Source organism: Marmota flaviventris, chromosome 14, assembly GCF_047511675.1.
Source record: "Marmota flaviventris isolate mMarFla1 chromosome 14, mMarFla1.hap1, whole genome shotgun sequence".
NCBI classification, from domain to species: domain Eukaryota; kingdom Metazoa; phylum Chordata; class Mammalia; order Rodentia; family Sciuridae; genus Marmota; species Marmota flaviventris.
This window is the reverse complement of record NC_092511.1, coordinates 77,445,838-77,468,853: the sequence shown is the minus strand read 5'-3', so window position 1 is coordinate 77,468,853 and position 23,016 is coordinate 77,445,838. Positions and strand designations below refer to the sequence as shown.

General features: G+C 51.1%; 1 protein-coding gene across 1 annotated transcript in view; it reads right to left on the bottom strand.

Moving 5' to 3' along the window:
* Polr1a (RNA polymerase I subunit A) overlaps window positions 1-23,016 on the bottom strand; it is a 60,260-nt gene that overhangs the window by 20,189 nt on the left and 17,055 nt on the right. Inside the window, exons 11-17 of the mRNA XM_027948855.2 lie at window positions 22,806-22,928; window positions 20,671-20,901; window positions 16,446-16,700; window positions 11,517-11,708; window positions 2,143-2,292; window positions 1,175-1,358; window positions 2-84 (exon numbers count right to left, since the gene is read on the bottom strand). Of these exons, the coding sequence (XP_027804656.2) occupies window positions 2-84; window positions 1,175-1,358; window positions 2,143-2,292; window positions 11,517-11,708; window positions 16,446-16,700; window positions 20,671-20,901; window positions 22,806-22,928 (1,218 nt within the window). The remainder of the gene's footprint in view (window position 1; window positions 85-1,174; window positions 1,359-2,142; window positions 2,293-11,516; window positions 11,709-16,445; window positions 16,701-20,670; window positions 20,902-22,805; window positions 22,929-23,016) is intronic.

Here is a 23,016-nt window from a genome sequence, read left to right as displayed (position 1 = left end):
CCTGGGGCCCACAGTGGGTGGATTCCTCAATGATCCTACGTCTCTTCACATCTGCCTTTGGCCTAACCAAAATGTCTTCCACACCTGTGACATGAAACAGACATGCTCAGGGTGGACGAGCCCAGCCTCTCCCAGCCCGTGAACTGGGGGATGTTCTGGGCCAAGGCCAGACACAGGAGCGCTGGGCACATGGCATCTCAGATCGCCACTATCTCCGACCTTATCATCTTTTTCTCACGAGTGACAAAACAGGCTGAGACCTGAGTCCCCAACTTGTGCTTATAAACACTCACTCTTGTGCTATCACCAAGTAAGTCCCTGTTAGAAGGACATGAGGGGGTTTGGGATAGGAAGCTAGGTTTAGGGGCAGAGGAAGGGTTGGGAATATCTCCATAAGGGCTCCCAGCAGCCTCATGTCCCAGGCCACCTGTATGGTGATTGTGGTGTGCAGGTACAGAGTGTCTAGCCTGAACCAGGCTCCCCCATCCCTGCCACAGCAGCCTCAGGAGGCCAAAGCTGGTGATTTCACTCAGGTCTACCCTAGGGCCCATGGGCTATACAGCTGCTCATACCGGTAGAGCTTGCTGCTCACTTTACCACATTTTGCCTCCACCTGTAAGTGCAGCAGGACCCCAGAGTCCCCCGGCCAACATCCGAACAGGAAGGCAAACACTGACCACTCAGAACTGGGCTCAGATGTCTGCAAAGTCTGATGTGATGGCCTGAGACCCGGAGGCCTGAGACCTGAGGACCTGAGACACATGGGCCAGAGACACAAGGGCCTGAGACCTGCACTGAGCAAGCCTAGGAAGCAGAGCGCCTCCCTCTGCCACAGCGAAACCCATCACGGCATCCCCCGGCCCACTCAGATTCCACTCCAGAGACAGGATGGCAGTGCAGAGAAACAGCACACCTATTTCCTGTGTCAGAGCCAACTCCCTACGACAGTGCCTCTTGCTTCCAGGACACACTGGGCTCAGGGTCAGCAGACCCACCTACCTCAGTGGAGTTCCCAGGCACAGGCAACCACTAACAGGAAAGCCCTCAGCGCAGGGAGGGCCGAGGGAGTCCAGGAGGGTGTGAGGGCAGGAAAGGCCCAGGGGAGCGAGCTGCAGGGAGGGCCAGGGCAGAAGTGGCTGACCCGTCGTGGCTATGGGTGGGGGGCCAGGCTCACCCAGGGTGAAGCCTCGGTAGAGCTGCAGGTAGGCGGTGAAGAGCCGGGCCAGGCAGGTGAGGACCCTGCCGCTGGTCTCGCCCCCGTAGACCTCGTGGCAGCAGTGCACCAGGCCATAGGCGGAGCTCCCATAGTGCGCCTTGTCCAGCACTCCGCAGAGCAGCTCCCCGTCGCGGATTAGCACCTGTGGGAAGCACCAGGTTGCAGGGACATCTCCACGTGCCCTTCTGACAGCACTAGCCTCCCTCCAGCTGGGTGCCTCTTGGTGATCTGCCTCGAGTCCCTCAGGGAACAGGAGGCAAACACACCAGCAGTTGCTGAAGTTTTCTCAAGGGATCACACACACACATTTTCCAATGTGCTCAGTGTCCCTGCTCTCCCACCCTGTACTGAGGTCAAGTGCGTGGAAATGAGAACCAGAGCTGCTACGTGGCCGCTGGGAGCGGGGCTTAGGTATCCCTCCCTAGCACCCTTCGGGCAAGAACAAAACCCTTGGAGCATCCTCTCAACCCGAATCTGCACTCTCATGGAGCAGGGCTAAAGGGTTAGAAGCTAATTAAGAGAAAAAGAGTCCTAGCACCATGAAGCCCACCGGTGACACGCAGTGGCTGTGGGCATGTTCCACCGGCCTGCTCTCTTGAACCAGCATGGGGCACCCAGGTTTCACTGCCCTGGGAGGCCTCTTGACCCTGTCATGAGGCTTGCAGCTGGGGTGTTGGGACCTCAGAGCATTCAACTTTCTTAAGTGGTCTTGAGGGAAACCTGGGCTCTGTGTCTCCAAGCTTGGCTGGCTCACACTGCAGGCTAGATGGTAGAGACACTCTGGATCCTGCCCAAAGCAATGGTGGACAGCACCCTGGGCACAGCCCTCGGCTCCTGAGGCAGGCGGCAGTCCCATGAGCGTGCCTCCACTTCTGTCTCAGCCTTGGGGGGGGGGCCATCTCCAACCTGCACCGAGGGCACCCTACCTGGGACTCGCACATGAAGTCAGGGTTAAAGCCAGGAACAGGCCGAGGAGTCTCCTTCACCCAGGCCTTCCCGCTGATTTTTGCCTTTCCGGACAAGTTCAGTGGGACGTAGTCCTCGGGGATTATGTTTATGAGCAGTGTTGACACGACCTGGAGGAAAAGGGGAAGGCTGAGGGTAGAAGAGGAGCTGGGCCCTGTAGGCCTGCAACCACAAAGTGCTGCTCTCAGGCAGGCGAGAGGCAGCTCCCCTCCAGGGCACAGGTCACCCCGGACTTGCCCAACAACACATGAGAGGAGATGAAACACCAAGCAGCCCCTGCACTTGAACCAGACTCCCGAGCAGGCCAAAGGAAGAAAGGGGAGAGCAAAGAGTGCGTGAGGGTAGAAGCAGGGCCCGGCAGGAGTGACACTGCCAATACAGTAGGTCACTAAACTCCAAAGAGGAACGAGAGGAAGAAATGAACAAAGAATATTCAGACAACCAGGAGAAAGTCAGTAATATATCAGGAACAAGGATATACCTTTCAGTAATAAATGAATGTAAGGGGTCTCAATTCTCCAATTTAAAAAGTTATATCAGCTGAATGGATTAAAAAAATTCGGGGTTGGGGTTGTGGCTCAGCCATAGAGTTCTTGCTTAGCAAGTACAAGGCCCTGGGTCAATTCTCAGAACCACATAAAAATAAATAAATAAAATAAAGGTAGTGTGTCTAATTACAACTAAAAAATAAATATTAAAAAAATTCAAGACTCAAGACATATATATAGATTGAAAAAGAAAGAATAGAAAATGATATTCCAAGCAAACAGAATCTGAAAACAAGCAGGTATAATTATACTTATATCTCATAAAAGAGACTTTAAGACAAAATCAGAAGAGACAAACAGTTGCTATACATTGTTCAGATGAACAATTAATCCAGAAGATACAATTATAGTTTGTATGAACTGAATGTTGGACACCCAGTTTTATAAACAAACACAAAGAGACCTAATAGATAGAGACAGGCCCCAACACTGCAATTGCAGTGACTTCAACACCCCACTCTCACCAGGCAAAACCAAGAGAACAACAGAATAAGCAGACTTAAATTACACTCTAGATCAAGTGGATTTAACAGACATCGACAGACTACCTCATCTGACAGCTGCAGAATTCACATGATCTCTGTCAGCACATGGGGCTCCGTGCAGAATAGACCACATATTAGTTCACAAAGCAAGTCTTACCAAATTCAAAGAAACTGAAAGCATACGCCACATCTCCTCTGATCACAATGGAATAAAATGAGAAATCAACAGCAAGAAAAATTCAGAAATCATACAAACACGTGGAGACTGATCAACATACTTTTGAACGAACAGAGGATCACTGAAGAAGTCAAGGGGAAATTTAAAAATCCCTTGGATCAAATGAAAATGAAAGTACAACATACCAAAACCTATGGGATAGCGCAAAAAGCAAAACTAAGAAGAAGTTTAAAGTAATAAAAGCCTACATTAAAGAAAGAAAAAAAAAAAAAAAACAGAGAGAGAGATCTCAAATAAATAACCTAATGATGCTGCATCTTCAAGGTCTCTGAAAAACAAGAATGAACCAACCCCAAATCAGTAGAAGAACAGAAATAATGACAATCAGAACAGAAATAGTGAAACAGAAGCTAAAAACAAAACCAAAAACCAACAACAATAACAAAAGCATAAATGAAACAAAGAGTTGGTTCTCTGGAAAGACGAAACTGACAAGCCTTTAGCTAAAGTAACCAAAACAAAGATCCAAGTAAGTAAATTAGAGATGTCAAAGGAGACACTCTACCACAGAAATTCAAGATATATTGAAAAATAAGTGCCAATAAATTGGAAAAATCTAGAAGAAATGAACAAATTTCTGTACATGTAGGACCTATGAAATTGAACCAAGAGAGTATTAAAAACGCTCAGGAAGGCTGTGGCCCAGTGGTGAGCGCTTGCCTGGCACGTGTGGGGCACTGGGTTCAAGCCTCAGCACCACATAAATAAACAATCAAAATAAAGATATTATGTCTATCTACAACTAAAAACTATCTCTAAAAACCAACCAAACAAAAAAACCTAAGTAGACCAACCAATAACAAATAATGAGATTGAATCAAAATAAAAAGTCTCTCAACAAAGAAAAGCCCAGGACCAGACCAGACAGCTTCTCTGCTGAATTTTAGCAAGTGTTTTTTTTTTTTTTTTTTGAGGAAATAAAAACAGAAAGGGAATGAACCAGGGACTGGGATTGTGGTTCAGTGGCAGCCTAGCATGTGTGAGATACTGGGTGCAATCCTCAGCACCACATAAAAATAAAATAAAGGTATTGTGTCCACCTACAACTAAAAAATAAATATAAAAAAAAAAAAAGAAAAAAGGGAAGGAACCAAGCTCACTCCATGATTACCCTGCTAATTGAAACCAGACAAGGACATGAAAAATGAAAACTATACACAAATATCCCTGATGAACACAGACTCAAAAATCCTCAATAAAATACATGCAAATTGGATTCAAGTGCACATTCAAAAGATCACATACCATGATGAAGTTGGTTTCATTCCAGGGATGCAAGGATTTTTAGGACTCAACATACGGAAATCAATAAATGTAACAGAGAATATTAAAAAAAAAAAAAAATCAAGGACAAAAATCACATGTTTATCAAAAAAAAAAGAAAAAAAAGAAAAAAAAAAAAAAAAGATGCAAAGAAATCACCTGGTAAAATTCAACATCCTCCATGACAAAGTTAGTAAGCAAGGTCACAGCTCCACGTGAGAAAGGCCATGGAGGACAAGTGCACAGACAGCACAGTGAAGGGGAAGCAGCCTTTCCCCCAAGCTCAGGAGCAAGGCCAGGCTCCACTCTGACCTGTCTTACTCGGCCAGAGCAATGAGTCAAGGCAGGGAAATAAAAGGTATTAAACAGGAAAAGAAGGAGTCAAGGTTCCCCTCTCTGCAGATAGGACTCTACACATAGAGAACCCTAAAAACTCCACCACTACTAAAACTGGTAAGTTCAATAGAGTAGCAGGATATAAAATCAACATACAAAATCCAGTAGCTTATCTCTATGCCATTAATGAATTCACTGAGAAAGGAATCAAGAAAAGTAATCCCATTTGCAAAAGACACACACATACACAACTAGCAATAAACCTAAGGATGTGAAAGATCTTTAAAATCAAACTACAAAACACTGAAGAAAGAAACTGGACACCAAAAGGTGGAAAAGATTGGGAGAATCACTACTATATAGCTATACTATCCAAAACTACCTGGATTCAAAGCAATCCCCAAATTACCAATAATCCTAATAATACACATGGAAGCCCAAAAGATTCTAGATAGCCAATGCAATCCTGAGCAAAAAGAGCAAAGCTGGAGGCATCAAAATCCGTGATTTCAAGACATACCACAAAGCCACAGTTAACACAGCATGCTCTTGGCATAGAAACAGACACACAAACCAATCGAACAGAATAGAGGACCCATAAAGACATCCATGCATTTTCAGCCAACTGATTCCTCACAAAGATGCCAAGTATACACTTGGGAGAAACAACTATCTCATCAACAAATGGTGTTGGGCAAACTGGTTATCCACACTCTCTCTCTCACCCTGTACAGAAGGCAACCTGAATGGATCAAAGACCTTAATGCAGACCTGGAACTCTGAAAACTACTAGGGGAACACGGGGACACTCCAAGACAGCAGCACAGGCCACGCTGCCTGGGTAGGGCTCCAACAGCACAGGAAATAAAGCAAGAATTGACAAATGGGATCACAGCCAACTGTAAAGCTTCTGCACACAAAAGAAACGATCAAAAAAAAGAGACAGCCTGCAGCACAGGAGGTGGCTGCCAATTATCTGATGAGGGTTCCCATCTAGAATATGCAAAAAAAAAAAAAAACCCAAAATATTAAACCACACACACAATCAGCAATAAAACACAAGTAATCCAACCAAAAAATGACCTCAATACATACTTCTCAAAAGGAATAATACAAATGGCAAATAAATATGTGAAAATGTACTCCATATCTTCAGCCATCAGGGAAAAGCAAACCAAAACTACAATGAGATTCCATTTTACTCTAGTTACGTGGCTATTAACCAACCAATCAAAAATAACAAATGCAGGCGAGGATGCGGCGAGAAAGGAAACCCTTCTTACTAGATTTCACATCCAGCTAGAGCCACGAAGGTAGCATAGCACAGTGAATGCAGCCGAGACCTGCGGAGCTGCAGGAGTCCGGCACTGACCCACACCACTGTCTGGTGCGTGACCAGGAGACACTGAGGAGCACTGCAGGACTTTTCAACAACAGCTGTCAAACGAACACGGGAGGGAGTGACCCCCCCACCCTGCCTCACTCCAGAGCCAGGCATGACAGGTGGACCCATGAGGCTATGGGCAACAGTGCAGGGGCAGGCAAACCGTCCCGCCACAGAGTGTAAGGTCCAGGGACTATGGAATGTTACAGAACCCACCATTAGAACTAGGGGAAAGGTAACCATTAAGTAGGCGCTTCCAATTCACGCATCTAGCAACGGACTGACACCAAAATACATGTTTTACAGCTCTTCCCTGGGCCTGGGAGACAGCTCAGTGGTAGGGTGCATGCTTAGCAAGGAGGAGGACCTTGGTGCAATCTCTAGCACCAAAGAACCCCACACAGACAGACCACAAGCCTTTTACCTACAATAAGACAATGACAGAATAGGGAACAGGCAGAAGACTCTAACAGGCCCTTCACAAAAGATGATATCCAAATGGCCACTAAGCACATGGAGAAACGAGAAGATGTCACTATGTCCCCATCCAGACGGCTAATCCAGTAGGCCCCAACCCCCAAGCCCCACCCAGCAGTAAAGCAGAGTTCTGCTGAGGATGGGGCAGCCAGAAGCTTCGTGCCCTGCTGGTGAGTCTCTCTCTGAAGCACTTTGGAAAAGTGAGATGGCCTCTGACCTGGCAGCTGTGTTCCCTGGTGTCTGCTTCTGAATGACACTTACAAACAAGACATGTGCTGGGGTTTCCGAGTAGCCCTGTGTGAAAGGCCAGCTGAAGACGGCCAGATGTCCACCCACCCAAGGAAGATGGACAAATGCAGGTGACACATGCACATGTGGGACACTACAAAGCAAGGACGACGACAGCCCACTGTGTGTGACCACACGAGTGGCATGGGTGGCTCAGAGGGAGGGCCAGCCATGCAACTCCACTCGCATCAGGTTCCAGACGCGGCCCCAGCTGCGCAGGGGCTAGAAGAAGGCTGGGGCTGGCCTGGGTGCCGGACACTTCCTCACGCAGTCGGGGGGAGGCTCACTCTGTGCCCTTCACGCAGCTGCCTGCTGGGAGCTGCGGAGACCTGCAGATGCTCTTTCTTCCTTCCTTCCTTTTTTGGCACTGGGAACTGAACCCAGTGCTCTGCCACCGAGCCACACCTACAGTCCTGTCCATTTGTTTGAGGCAGATTGCCCAGGCTGTCTTAAACCTGGGACCTTCCTGCTTCAGCTTCCCCAACAACTGATTACAGGGCTGCAGGCCACCACACCCACAAATGGGGCTGAAGAATAAACTCAGCTCTCCCTTCCTGACTTCAAGCCGGCCTTCTCTGCAGAACCCTTGGCCCCTGAAGGAATCCTCACCACGCAAGTGCTCCTGCCTTTCTCACCCACCTGCAAATAAACAGCCCGACATCCTCCCGGGGGGGGCACTGAAACAGGGAAGCAAGCATGAGTCTGTATTCTAATTTTGTTTGTTTCAAGTAACCATCACAACCCAGAAATATTTAAAAAGAGAAAGAAGCTGTCCCTGACCCCCCAAGGCAGCCTGCTGGGCTCTTCTTCCCACAACGCTTTCCCTGTGTGCCCGTGCAGGCTGCAGCGGGTGCCGAGAGCCCTGCGGCACCACCCACAGCACTCAGAATTGCCTTGCTAGCAGCTGGCACCACAGCAGGGGGTGTGTGTACCGGGCAGCTCTGATGCTGGGCAAGCTGGCTTTCTGCTTCTCCCAAGCAGCCTGCCCACAGCCCGATGCCGTCTCAGGCTAGACTCCCAATCACAGGGAAGGAATCATCTGTGGGTTTGGCTATATATTCCCTGTCCGCTGTTTGGTTCTATTTTAAACACACTACTTAATTTTTAAACAAAATACTATTAAATTCAAGACAATAATTACATACAAATCCACTGACTTCCAAGATAATGTGATGGCTTATAAAATAAAGACAAATAAATAGGAATAATAGAGGGACAAACACAAACGGCAAACTAAGCCAGGAGTTGCAAACCATGGCCTCCAGGCCAGATGTGACCTACTGCACTACCTATTTCTGCAAATGAAGCTAAGCTGGGCCATGACCATGTCCTTCCATTTCCACACTGTCCTGGGCTGCTTTCCTGTTACAGTGGCAGACCTGAGTAGCTGCAGCCCAGAAGATGGACAGCAAAGCCAAAAATAAGTACTTCCTGGTCCTTACGGAAAACACTAATCCCCGAGAATGCTGATCTGTACAAAAATTTCAAACTGCAAAATTCCCCATCCAATCTGCTAACTCAATCTCTATGACTGGTCAGGATAGAGCATGTGACCTGATTTAGCCTCCCTCAGAACTAGCAGCAGCATGAATATGCACCGGTTTTCAAAACACTGGACACCGGGCGAGGAAGCACACAGTCAACAGGGACACAGCAAACTCAAACCACCTACCAGACAGACCATTTTCAACCCCTAACACAAGTCTCAATAAATTTAAAAGAATTAAAATCATCACAGGTATGGTCTCTGGCCACAAAGCAATCAAACTGGAACTCAGTATTGAGATACTGGGAAAATCCTTAAATATCTGAAAACAAAATATGGTACTTAAAAATAATTCACGGTCAAAAAAATCAAAAGTATTCTGAAGTGGACAAAGGTTTTAATATACCATGAGTTGTGAAATGCCTCTTAAGCAGAATATAAGTAGGAAACTTACTCACAAAATGTCTATATTTTAAAAGAAGATCTTAAAATCATTGACTTCAGTTTCAATCTGAAATAGCTAGAAAAAGAGTAGAAACCCAAAGCCAAAATGAAAGTTAATAAAGATCAGAGAGAAATCAGTGAACCAGAAAACAGAAGGCCAGAGATGTCAGTGGAACTAAAAACCGGTTCTTCTAAAGCAATAAAACTGATAAACCCTAGACAGACACATCAGGAACCGAGAAAGACACACCACCAATGTCAGAGTGAGAGAGATGGAAAAGGATGACAAAGAAACACCACGGACAACCTCATGCTGTGAGTTCAACGACTCAGACGGAGTCGCACAAATCCTTGAAAGCTCACTCAAGAAGAAACAGAAGCCCAAATAGCCACATATCTGTCCTGGTCCAGTCTGTGCTGCTGCAACACACCACAGGCAGGGGATTCATAAGGAACAGGAATGGATTTCCTTCCAGTTCTGGAGGCTGGGAAGAAGGCACATGCAGCCCAAACTCATCCTTTATAAAGACTGACTCCCATTGTTGGGTAGAAGGTGGGACAAGGGGAGGAGGCTCCCAGCTCCACCCAGAACCCTCCCAACAATCCACCTGAAGCCCTTTCCTGGGGTTAAAGTGAGGAAGTCAGATGACCAGAAGGGGACTTGACCTCTGGTCTTGGGCTTCCACAACAGCCCAAGGGACTGTCCAAGGGTTAACTTATTGCTAGTTAATGTATTATTAGCATTGCAGTTGGCTATCCTTCTGTGCCATTTTCTACAGGAAAAAGGAACTTATGCAGGGGTAGTAGAAATTACATAAAATTCAGCTGTCAATCAAGCTGCCAATCAACCCCAAGTGCACCAAGGGAAGCAGGTGGGGGGCACTAGTACAACCCAATAAAAGCAAACTCCACTGTGCAGGTGGGTCCTTGAGCCACTTCACAGCTCCACCCACTCTGCTCTCGCAGTGTTACCTTTACCTCTGGTAAACCTCTGCCCTGCCTGCCAGTTTCTGGCACCTTGCACGATTCTTTGCTCTGGATGCCAAGAAGCTGGACCTGAGCCCCTGGAGACCCCGCCCTGGTGCCAGTGACCCCACAACAGCAGCCAGAATCCATTCAGGAGAGCAGCCCCCGTGGCCCCGTGGGCTCACGGCTGTTCCGTGGTGCTGCAGACAAAGCCAGGGCCTCTCTCACACAGGCCAGGCAGGCGCCCACCACTGACGGACCCCAGGTCCCGCTTCCTGATCAGGAGTCCAATTCCCTGTACATGAACTTTTGCAGAAGTGTTCAAAATAGCAATCTATTAAAGAAACAGGAATTCAATAAAACATCCTTCCCACACCTAAGTCAAACAAACTTCTTTTCTTTTTAAAGTTAAAACCATCATACAAAGAAGCTCTAGGGCCAGATGCTGACGCCAGTGATTTTCAACAAGCATTTAAGGAAGAAATGACATCAATTTTACACAAATTCTTACAGAAAACGGAAGAGGGAACACATCCCAACTTATTCTCTGATACCCAACTCCAGATACCAAAACAGCACACTTAATAACAGACACTATTCTATGACACCTAATACCGTGACTCCACAACCAGACAAAGATATAAGACGACTGTTGTCCAATAGCCTCAGGAACAGAGATGCAAACTCCATGCTGAACAAAACAGCAGCAAACTGAATCTAACAGAATCTCAAACAAGGACCAACAGAAGTGTATCCAGGATGAACCTCACCCACTGAGATCCCCCGGAGAGCAGGAAGGGCGGGAGAGACCACCCTCCTGACCCCTGGCTACAGAGGAGGAGCCAAGGCCCACAGTGAGGAGCAGGAGCTGCCGGGTGGGCAGCTGAAGGCGGAGGCCAGCCGAGAGTGGAAAACACACCTGTCTCACTCTAGTGTCACACACAGTGACTCGGTCACCTCCAGAGAAGTATGGTGTGGCGCTCTGGAGTTGGGAAGTCCGGGATGAGTGTCTTTGGTCTCCCAAGTGTGAGATCACCACCTCCCTCCTGCAGACCACCAGCTGCAGGTTGGCCATGAGAGGTGAATCTGGTGAGGCATCTACTGAATTCAGCAAAGCTCTTGTCACGTCCAGCAAACGTCACCACTGCTGCCACCAGCGTGGCTGTGACCAGCATGTTTGGGTTACAGTAGGTCAGAAACAGAGGACAGAAACCACTCAGATCCAGGGATCCCAAACGAACAGACAGACTGATTAAGGGTTTTGGTTTGTTGTGTTTTGCGGCCCTGAGGAAGGAACCCAGGGCCTCCTTCATGCTAGGCAAGCACTCTACGCTGAGCCACACCCCAGCCTCAGGCGTCTTCCCTGCCTCTGTTCTGGGAAGGTCACCTTTCTCACCCACACCGACTCTTTCCACTTACCTGCTTCCCGGTCCACAGTGGAAAGGGCTTCAGGATGGCAGGAGGAAGAAGCTTCACGCGCCCCGCTTTGTCTGTGAGTCCTCGGTACAGCAACTCCACGTACTGTTCCCGGGTGAAAAAGCAACCTCGAGTGGTCATGTTTGCACCTGAAACCATGTGATCCTGGATCAGTCCTGCCAATGGCTGTCCATCCTGTGAACCAAAACACGAGAAGGACAAGATGGACTCCAAGCCAACTCTAGTTCTTAATCACAGGCTCAGAAGCCACCTTCTAGATAGAAAGAGCCCACCCGTAGCTCCCATAACACCCTGCTCATGCCTGTACCAGGCTTCCCTAGCCGTGACCACTGATGATTCCTGCTCTGGCCAGTCGGCCACTGTCCTGTGTGAAAACCACTTAGAACTTGTTCAGCTCCCCAGGCCTTCAATGCCTAATACCATCTGGTTCTAGTTACTCCAGCACATTTTTGACATTTATGCATAAATCTGGTCTGGCTGTTGGTAGCTGCAAATTTGTTTTTTTACTTTGGTTTTGTTTTAGTATTTTCACACACTTCTGGCCTGGTTCTCCTACCTATCAATCATCCATTCAACAAGTATTTGCTGAGAGCCTACTGTACACATGGAGGCCCACGGGCCCACTCCATGGACCAAGCAAAACACAAGGAACAGCCAGGCGGGAAGCACACACTGACCAACACGTGTCCCATGGGCATGGGATGCAATCCCAGGACAGGCCATAATGTGGGTGGGTGGAAGGGTGGGTGGAAGGGGGCGCTGCCAGGAGGCTAGGGCCCAGGCAGGTCCTGGGTAGGGCGCCAGAGGGCCTTGCCTGCACAATGTCCAAAGTGCCGCATATGGCTCAGGGTGGGCCCTGCAGACCACAATCTAACAGAGGCCCAAACAGGGACCTCATCAAGCCCAAAGTCTGGTGGCACAACACTTGAGTGTTTGAGACCGCAGGCCCTGGGTTGCACCTGTCAGGCTCGCGTGCATGACAACAGAAGGCACACTCAAGCCAAAAAGTCACCATGCTCATCAGGAAGAGGCAGCTTTCAGACTTTCCCATGATTAAGGGAACTTGAGGAAACCTGAGCTTGGCTCTGAAGACCTCTCATCTGATTATTATTAAGTCATAGCCAATATTATGGCCAAGTTCCTAACGAAGGCGGAACTGCACCTACAGAGAAGCAACAGGAATCTGACTGCACATACCAACTGTCAAGGGATCTAAATAGGACAGGGATGGGTTCTAGAGAACCCAAAAGCCATGATTCCAGATGAGCTGAGAAGGAGCCGTGGGCGCAAGGGTGTAAGGCAAGATCAGGGCACACGGCCCTTCCAAAAAGGCTCCGAGTTCCTTCGCTCCCACACCAAAGACAGTCTTGTTGGGCTTGGGGGAAAATCCAGACCAACATTATGCATTTGACTTATCCACAGTCCTCGGGGGAAGACACACACTTTGTTTTTCCTTGTAAAGAACATAATCAGGAGTTACACGTGAGAACATAACTATGGTGCCTTCTCTCAGTGCAGACTCACACATGACTGGAAAATTACTAAAAGGGTCTTCAATACAATAATCACAAGTTCTCAGGAGGAATGCAGATTAAAACTATTGCTAAAGATGTACATGTAATCCCATTTGGGATTAGCTGGTGTGTTAGACAAGCCTGTAATCCCAGCAGTTTGTGAGGCTGAGGTAGAAAGATCACAAGTTCAAGACTGAACAACTGAGAGAGACCCTGTCTCAAAATAAAATTAAAGCTGGATGCAGGGGTGTACACATATAATCCCAGCAACTTGGGAGGCTTAAGCAGGAGGATTTCAAACCAAGGCCAGCCTCAGGAACTTGGTGAGGCCCTGTATCAAAATAAAAAGGGCTGAGGATGCAGCTCAGTGTGAGAGTTTGCCTTACACATGTGAACCTTGGCTTCCTGCCCAGCAGAGGGAAAAAACACCTGATTCAAAACCCAGAAAATTCTCAGCTATCTTGTTCCACGACATCACAGCAAAATGACATTAAAATTAATGTCTCTGGTCAGAATGCTTAGATAACAGAATACTTTGTGTCTTGAATTTGCTAAGGAAAAGTCAGGAAGCTTTGTTTAAAAGCTTTCCACAGAATTGGGCGTGGTGGAGCATGCCTACAATCCCAGCATCTTAGGAGACTGAGATAGGAGAATCAAAGCCAGCCTCAGCAAATTATCGAGATCTTAATCAACTCAGTTGAGAACCTGTCTCAAAATAAAATATAAGAAGGGCCGGGGATGTGGCTCAGTAGTTAAGTGCTCCTGTGTTTAATCCCTGGTACTAAAACCAAACAAAATCCCCACATCTCCAGAGTGTTGACCCTCAAAAAGCACAACGAACAGAAGGGGGCAGTTTAATCTCAGAGAAATGACGGCATTTGCTGGTAAGTGGGTGAAAATGCCCGACACCAAGCTGTGTGACACAGGCCAGCCTGAGAAAGTCAAGAGCAACGTTCCCCTGTCTGTGGAAGGCAGAGCAACACCAGGGAAAGAGGTGGCAAGAGAAGATGGGGTATCAAAAGACATGGGGCGATCAGGAGAGCAGCAGAAGCAGAATGAGAGGGAGGAAGGGCAAGGGGCAGAAACTGGGAACTAAACAACAGCAGCTAATTCCATACAGGTGTGAAGGTACCAGAAGGAATTCCAGCTCTGGGTCTACGCAGAAAATGCCAATCCAGCTGGGAGCCGTGGCACACGCCTGTAGTCTCAGTGGCTTAGGAGGCTGAGGGAGGAACATTGAGAGTTCAAAGCCAGCCTCAGCAAAAGGGAGGTGCTGAGCAACTCAGTGAAACCTTGTCTCTAAATACAATAAAAAATAGGGCTGGGGGTGTGGCTCAGTGGTTGAGGGCCTGAGTTCAATCCCCAGTTATGCCCCCCCCCCCCCCGCAAAAAAATGAAAAAGAAAATGCCAATCAAACATAAATAAGGGAGTGAAAAAAAGATTAACACAGGAGAGGACAGAGAATGGGGAGAGAAAGGGAAGGGGGGGTGGGGGTTGAAATCAAATTCCTTGCATGTATTATTTTGTCACAATGAACCCAAATACCGTGTATAATTATAATGCTCTTAAAAATAAATAAATGAAGTTTAGTTGTTTTCTTGGGAAAGAAACGGCTGACATCCCTTTTGCCTCACTTTTTAGTAAGTCGACACCATGAAACTCTACCTGACACACACAGCCAACAATAAAGTACCCTTTCATCTGGTTCTATGATCAGTTAAGGAAGAGAACTTCAAAACGGTAAAAGGGAAATTAAGACAACACCAACAAAATGACCAAAATACCTGGCACACGTGAGCCCTGAGTTTGATCCTGATATCACAAGAAGAAAAAGACCAGTTTAATCAAACTGACACTTGTCATCTCAGGACCCTGTCACCAAAGACATGTTGCATTTTCATAACCTTGAGCAAAAATAAGGGTTCCACTTCTTGGTATTTATGCTAACGACTGGATTTTATGGTCAAGCGTCAAAAAGCTTGTTTTCCGACAAAAGTGAAGAGAACTCTCAGGCCTAGGATGTGAGCTCACCCACCTGGGCTCCCGGGGTGCACAGACGACGGGCCCTGTGCTTGGCAGGAGACGGGGCGAGGGAGCCTCCTGCTACTCTGCACCCACTCACTTACATCAGGTGCAGAGCCCCACCTCACTGGCTCGGGACTGCAGAATGCCTCCAGTTCCCACACAGCCAATGGCCACAGGTTGCTCCCCAGCATCTGTTGCTTCCTGGGAGAGTCCCCGGGGGTGAAGTGGCCGTTTTGGAGGGGTCTGCTCCGTGCTCCCACCCACCCCTGCCACGACAGGGGCTAAGCTCATGTGCAGTGGCACACAGGAGCTGGATGGAGCCCTGGCCTCCACACGGGCTGGCGGGCTTCTCTCTTGGCACTCCACCAAGGCCGTGGAGAGGCTTGGCAGGATAATGTCAGCGACGGGCCACCTTTGAGCTGCTACCACTGCTGCAGCTGCTCAACTGCGATCACTGATGGGAAAGGACCACAGGGCATTTCCTGTCAGTGCGTCTCTTTCTCCAGCTGCCCAGTGACCGAGTTGGCCTTCAGCACCGTCCTGCCTTCCCCTTTGGCTCCCACGAGAGCAGGACTCCTGGACACCTGGGAGGGACCACTCCCAGGGGGCATTTGCGGGTAGCCCAGGACCCCTGGGTCGAAGCCTGCCCATGGAGACCTGGGGGCACCCCATCCGGCCCCGCCCAGCGGAACACCACCTGTGCTTCGAATCCCACGGCCAGTCCTGCCAATCTCCCCACAACCCAAGTCAATGACGCACAACTGGGAATTGTTGCGCCTGGCAGGGCCTCGGACCTCTGCGCAGGTGGAGCACCCTACCTGTTCTATAACCCCGCCCAGCTCCGGTTCCTCCCTAAGCACTCCCGACCCTGGAGCAGGTCGGCCAGTGGCCCAGGCGAGGCTGCCTCCTTCCCCGTCTGTAGGGACAGCTGTGACCCCATGGACTGCCCCTGATGTGAAGCAAGAGATTCAAGGAGAGGATGCCCTCAAGTGCTGCAAGGGTCAAGTCGCCTCCTAAAACCCGGGCGAGTCACAACCCAGAGGACCAGAGTTGGCGATGGTCACCGCACTCAGATGCCGATGCTTGCCAGGGGCCAGTGAGCCATGGAATCCAAACCCAAGTCAGCACCAGACAAGCCCTGCTGTGCAGCTGCTGAGCTGGCTTCCCAGGACGGCCAGACAACGTCAGAAAGCCCAGCTGCTCTCCTACTGAGGCCCTTCCCTACCTGTAGGCCACTGCAGGGCTGAACACCCACCCGGAGGGACCCAGCCCTCTGTCCCGTGGGCCCTGCCCTGGAGTGGCCCAAGGGGCTCAGTGCAGAGTGCCCCGTCCTGCTGGCAGTGCCTGTGGAGGCCGTGGGGCCTGGCCTACCTTGGGAACGAGGTACTGCTGGTCAGTGCATGCCAGCACGCGGGCCTCGGCCCGGCCCAGCTCGCTCTGGGGGAAGTGGGCGTTCATCTCATCGCCATCGAAGTCAGCGTTGTAGGCCTTGCAGTTGGCGTAGTGCAGCCGCAGGACCTTCTCCCCCGGCAGGACACGGGCGTGGTGGGCCTGGATGGAGGGCCTGTGCAGGGTGGGCTGTCGGTTCAGCAGGAGGATGTCCCCATTCTTCACATGCCGGCACACCTGGGGTAAGGCAGACAGCAGGTTGGCCAGGGGAAGTCAGTGTCCCTGCCCCTCAGGGGTCACCTGACCTCGGCTGAGTGGGCTCTACCTGCCATAGGCTCCAGCCAACTAAATACAAAGCCCTAGAAATCTGAGAAACGCTCTGGCTCCTGGCCCTGGCCCTGGCCCTGCAGAGCCCACGTTGGCTCTGTGCTCACAGGCCCCAGGAGCAGGTGAGGCCACAGTCTGTCTGATAACTGCCACTTCTTCAGGGACATGCAGCCTTTCCAGGGTCCTGCGTTCCCGAGACCTCATCTTGAGAGTCATGGACATGAGTCCTGAAGGCCGAGGGCCTGTGTGGAAGCAGCAAGGAACCCCCAGGTCTGAATGGGCCTGCGGTCCTTTCACCCCTCAGTCACGTAATGTGTGATTCTACTGTGGTTCCTTCCATGTTTTAGAAGCAATGAGCTGACTTCACACGGCACGGCCAGGGCAGGAAGACAGGAGTCCGACTCCCAGGCGCACGCCCCCTGCACACGTTTTCTGCATTTGAAAAATCAGTAAGATGCCAGGCGTGGTAGCTCCGGCAGTCCCAGCCAGCTGGGAGGCAAGATGGGAGGGCCACTTGAACTCACGAGTTTAACGCAGCGAGGCCCTGCCTCCAAACAAATAAAACAAAAGGTATAAACTGTCTCAGTTGTGTGGGGACGCTGTTTGAAAATAACGATCAGACCATTTGAACCGCATTTCCTCGGAGCCTTGCTGAGCAGAAACAGCGCCAGACTGAGCTGCAGACTCCATGCACATGGCAGCGCTCACAGCAGCAAGACTCAGAGTGCCGGGAGCCTGAGGAGGGGCAGGACATCATAGGGTGCATGCGCGCAGAGGCTCCTTCGACACACCAGCCTATAAATGGCGACAGGGACGTATGGCAGCCAGATCAAAGACCCAGGTGGACATGAGCAGCAGGACAGAACAATCCACACCTGCCTCCTGGCACACCTGGGCACACAGGAAGGACGAGGGCACAGGTCAGCACCTGACCTGACGCCTCCTCTCATGTGCACGGGTGCCATTTCCATGCAGTTTTTAAAAGACCTTCAGTTACTTTTGAAGAAAGCAAGAAACAGTGTACAAGCAGTGTTCTCATCATGGAGTGAAAACCAAAGGCAGACTGGAGAGAGCAAGAACCGCGTGTGATTTACCCTTGAAGACAACTTCCCAAGTCCACCAGTAGCTGGTCCCTCTGACAGCACCCAAGGCCTGCAGAGCCTTCTACCATCTCACGTTCACGACCAGGCTTCCCAAATAACACCCCACAACGACACCCAAAACAACTGCATAAAGCTGAACTCTAAAGCATTTAGAATTCATTTTTTTCTACTAGGAACTAAACCCAGTGGTGCTTTACCACTGAGCCACATCCCCAGCCCTTTTTATTTATTTTGAGACAGGGTCTCACTAAGTTGCTGAGGCTGGCCTTGAACTTGCAATCCTCCTGCCTCGGCCTCCTGAGTCACTAGGATTACAGGTGTGCACCACAGTGCCAAGGTCCACCTCAAGCATTTTGAAGGGCCCTCCTTAGCAGCCCATAGGAACTGGGTGATGGGCACTTGGTGATAACTACCCCTACCCTGAATCTCCTCCAGGTCACAGCAGACAACAGGCTGGGGGAAACAACAGATAGCTCAAGCCTAGTGTCCTCTCACGTTGCCCACGTCGATGAGGCTGCACTGGAGAGGCCAGAAGGTGCTTCGCCAGCCTCCTGCTTCCTGGCCTGCTGGCCTCAGGCTCCGGAAACGGAGAGAGCAAACCTTCACACACCAAGTCTGTCTTGTTACGGCTCCCAGAGGAATTTGAGCCTTCCCTTCCCCACATTTCCACAGAGATCTCAACCCAGGGTTCCCGTGGGCATGTGCCCAGGGCACTGGCTGCGTCAGATAGCCCAAAGTCATCTTCCTTCAGCCTCTCTAGGGAGCAGCTCCCAGACTTGTGGCTTAGGCCCAAAAGCCCAGGCAAAAGCCTAGGACCTGAGTCCAGCCAACTCCCTGCATCTGGGAAGGCCTGCGGGCCAGTCTGACAGACAGCAGCTAACCCAAACAGACACCGCAGAGGACAGGCACTCCCCTGCCAAGGCAAACCCAAGGCCTTTCCTTTCTCTCATCTGTAAACAAATATTGTAGTGAAAATCAGCATGCCCTAGTGTCCAGGTCAGTCTCCAGGCAGGCCTGGGGCCAAGGCTGACCTCTGCAGCGCTGGGCAGGGAGTGAGCTAAGGCCATGCTGTCCATTCCCTCCTGCTTCGTGAGGCCCAGGAGAAAGGTCAGTTTCCTACCTCACAAAGGAATGGAGCCCAGCCTCTCTCCTTCTTACCTATCTGCTGTTCACTCTCACCAGACCTCAGTCTGTCCTGCCCAGACGCCTCCTGTCCTCAGCCCTGCCCTAATCTTTAGGTAACACAATAACCAAAGTCTTGCAGTGACCACCCAGAAGACTGGTGTTTAACTCCATGAAGCAGCAGCACCGGGGCATCATGGAGACGGCGGAATACGGAGCAGGCTGTCCTGAGTGCACAGGTCTTGATGGAACAGCCACTTCTTTTTTTCCCCAGTACTAGGAATTGAACCCAGGGGTGCTTGGCCTCTGAGCCACATCCCCAGCCCTTTTCATTTTGAGACAAGGTTTCACTGAGTTGTCCAGGTTGGCTTGAACTTGTGATCCTCCTGCCTCAGCCTCCTGAGCCCTGGGATTACAGGCATGTGCCCCCATGCCCAGCTCTGTTTTTCTTTTATAAAGTCCCTTCCTATCTTTGCCTCTGAGTCTGATCATCAGATCCAATGTGGTCCTCACACCTCAGAGCCTCCTACACCTCAAGCTGGATCTATATGCCACAAAGTGGTGTCCTAAGTGCCTCCTACACGCAAGGTGCTGGGGAGGGGGCGCAGAACACACCCTTCCCTGGAATTCCTGGGATGCAGCAACTCCAGGGAAAGGAGCTGGTGCGCAGGTGGTGAGGACAGAGCAGTGGAGAGATGAGGAGGGATGTGGGAGCGGCCAGCTGGCACCTGGTTTCATACATACACTTCTACCAGCAGAGACACCATTCACCTGCAGCCTATGTGGCCAATGAAGCTGGGAATCGTATTCTGATTGAGGGGGAAAAGGGGCTTTGCTGAGACCTGCACGTTCCACCAGAAGGCCAGGCACTCAGGAGGCAGAACAAGCCTACGAACCTGAACACAAATCTCACCTGACGCATCAAGAGAGAGCTGAGAGGTGACCTGGTATCTGTGTGCCGGGGAGAGTGTCACTCCACCTGAGCATAGCCATGAGACAGGAGAGCAGGAGGCTTAGCAGAGGCCTGCAGGCCAGCAGCCTTGGGGACAAGGCCAAGAGTATGTTACTACCTGTTCCTTCAGAGTCTCTACAAGGCCACTAGAAACTGGAGCACTTGAACCCACTGCCAAAAAGGAACCAACCAGTCAGCCACACCTAGTGCAGGCAGGCCCTAGGTTAACCCAAATCGAATCCACCTCGTCTAGCAACCTCTGCCTCTGTGGCCTGGCGAGGGCAAGTGGCCTCCCCTCCCAGCAGAAGGGTGCCTACCAGGCAGGCAGCCCTGAGGCCCCCAGCAGAACTGCTGTCACTCACACACTCTCCCCAGTGGGACACGACTGTGATAGCACCATGAGTGGGTATCACCACTGCCCCAAACTGAGGCACCACCTAAGACTCGTTGCCAGGAGTCTCCTTGGCGTAGAGCACTTCTTAAGGTGCAGCATGGAGACCTCTCTGGAAACCCCATAGAGCAAGGTGCCTGAGCCCTACCCCGAGCTCCTCACACAGCACAAGGAGTGCCCATTTCTCAGACACTCTGGGGATGCTGCCCCTGCTGATGTGACGCCACCCTCTGAGCAGCCCTAGGCGAAGGCAGCATGGGGGAGCCAGATAGGAGCTGTCTGGGCCCCTGACCAAACTTTCCCACTACTCACAATTTTTGTCCCCTGGGGCTTAGGTGCCCCTGTGGCTGGTGTCAGGAGCTGTTTGGCCACGGCTTCACGCTGGGTTATGTCCACGGCGCTCAGGGCTGTGCGACTGCCATCCTCATTGATGACCATGGAGGCTCCCGGGTGCACATTGGGACCATTGATGACTGCCTGTCTCAGTTCCTGGACATTCCAGGGGGTCACTGGCTGAGGGTAGGTCAGTTTTGTGGCAAACACCTAGAAACAAGGAGTAGGTACAGAAATTCAGGTCACAGGGTCTGCCCAAAATCTGCTTCCACAGTCTGTATGACATGCCCACGATATGGGGAGCAGTCTGCGTCGTCCAGAGAACCCTTTAGCCACCGAAGCAATGTCCTGTCTGCACCTGCTCTCCTATGGGAATGCACTGGCCTCCTTCTCCAGCAGTCTAAGGAGCATGACCGAACGCTACAATTTACCCAGTAAAACATTTTTAGCACATCATTAAATTTTATCCTTCCGTCTTGTGCCAATGAGTTCAAAGCACCCACAGCAGGGTTTAAAGCAAGAGTCGCTTACAGGAGATGGGTGGCAGACACCTGCCCGGAATCCCACACACCCCTCCTGCCCGTAGACACCACAGGCTAAAAGCACAGACATGGCATCGGGAGCCCTGCCTTCAGCAGTTCCACCAGCCGCTGCAAGCATGGAGGCGCTCGAGATGAGGCGGCTTTGCAACTCTGACTCATGAGAAGATGCGGGTGCCCCAGCGACACGAGGCTGCGAGACGCCCCAGGGAAGAAGGCGCTCCCTAGCCAAGTGAGGCCCCAGCTGCTGGACATAGTGCACGAATCCCTCCAGGACAGCAGAGGCAGCTCCTCCAGACTTTGCCAAGGTGTTCTGAGGCCTCCTGGCCAGCCGTGCTCTGCTCCCTGCACTCTCCACCCTGACAGTGCTGACACAGCTGTGTGGCTACCACCTGCCTCCACCCTGGGAAACAGCTTTGAGAAGGAATGTGCTGTCTCCCCGTCTCCCTGCCCGAGCTCTGCCTCCGGCTCTGGACACCTACCAGCAGTGCTATGCAGGAGGGCTGTGCTGCGGGGGCCCACCTGCTCTTTCTAGCTACCCTTAGGAACGTTCCCAGGCCTCCGTGGCCCTGAGACGTGGAGCAGGTTGAAGGCACCCAGCGGGTAACCTCAGAGCCGCTCCTCGGGGTACGAGCCATTATTACCACATGAACTCAGACGTAGAAGAGAGAAGCCCACCAAGAACCCTGTGGAGGAAGTGAGACCACACTGGAGGTCTCCCTAATGCCGGGGAGGCTCCAGGCACCGTGAGGTCAAAGCCAGCAGGGCAGCTTCCACTTCTGGCCACAGAGGGCGACCAATAGGCCTGAAGCCTCTCCTCCCTGGGCTGGGAGGCGTGGCTTTGTAGACTTTCCTTGCCCTGGCCCAGCCTCTGGATCAAGGACAGTGGCAGTGGGCGTAGGACTAAACCATCCCTGCCTCCTGACACATCACATCCTTGCCCAGGAAGCTTGTGTGTGTCCCAGAGACAGCTCAGCTGTGCTCATTACCAGCACCTCGAGAGGTTGGTGGGGGGGTGTGTGTGCGCGAGGAAACGTGACTGCCCAGAAGGAAGCAAACCACCTCCACCTGACTGACCTCAAGGTCCATCAAGGGGAAGTCGATCAAAGGGCTGCTGCTAATGAGCACACGCTCGGACTAGGGGGGAAGTGAGAAGAGGAAGCCTGCTCACCCAGGGGACACTAATGGGTGGGGGACAAGGCACTGACAGCAGGGGCAGCTGAGGGCGGGCAGCGCACAGGTCTACTCTGGGTTCTCTCCAGTCCCCGGCCAGGAAACAAGGGCATGTAAGCTGACGGGAAGGAAATCCCCTTTGCCCCCTTCCTCTCCTGTCACGCCCTCATTAAATGGGAGACTAGACAGAGACAGGGGAGCAGGGGCCTGTGATGTGGCAGGCGTGGGTCCCCTCGTGTGCAGGTGTCTGGAGGCCATCAGGCAGCCTCGAGTCCCCCCAAAGCACTTTTCCCACATGGGAAGAGATGGGCACCACCCCAGCTGAGCCACTGTGGCTTCCTGCACCGCCAGCAGCCCTCCTCGGCACCACTGCCTACAGCCCACAGTTCCCAAAACACGCACCATGGGAATCCCGATCTCGTTGGTGTTGATGTACATGTCTGGGCAGATGACAGAGCGGGCCGCGTAGTCTACCCGCTTGCCCATCATGTGCTTTCGGAACAGGCCTTCTTTCTTCTCCAAGATCTGTATGGAGTGAAAGCCCACCGGAAACATCGTTTAAAAATTTCACTGTTTATTGCTTCCTTGTTTCAACATTATTCACCTCGTCAGC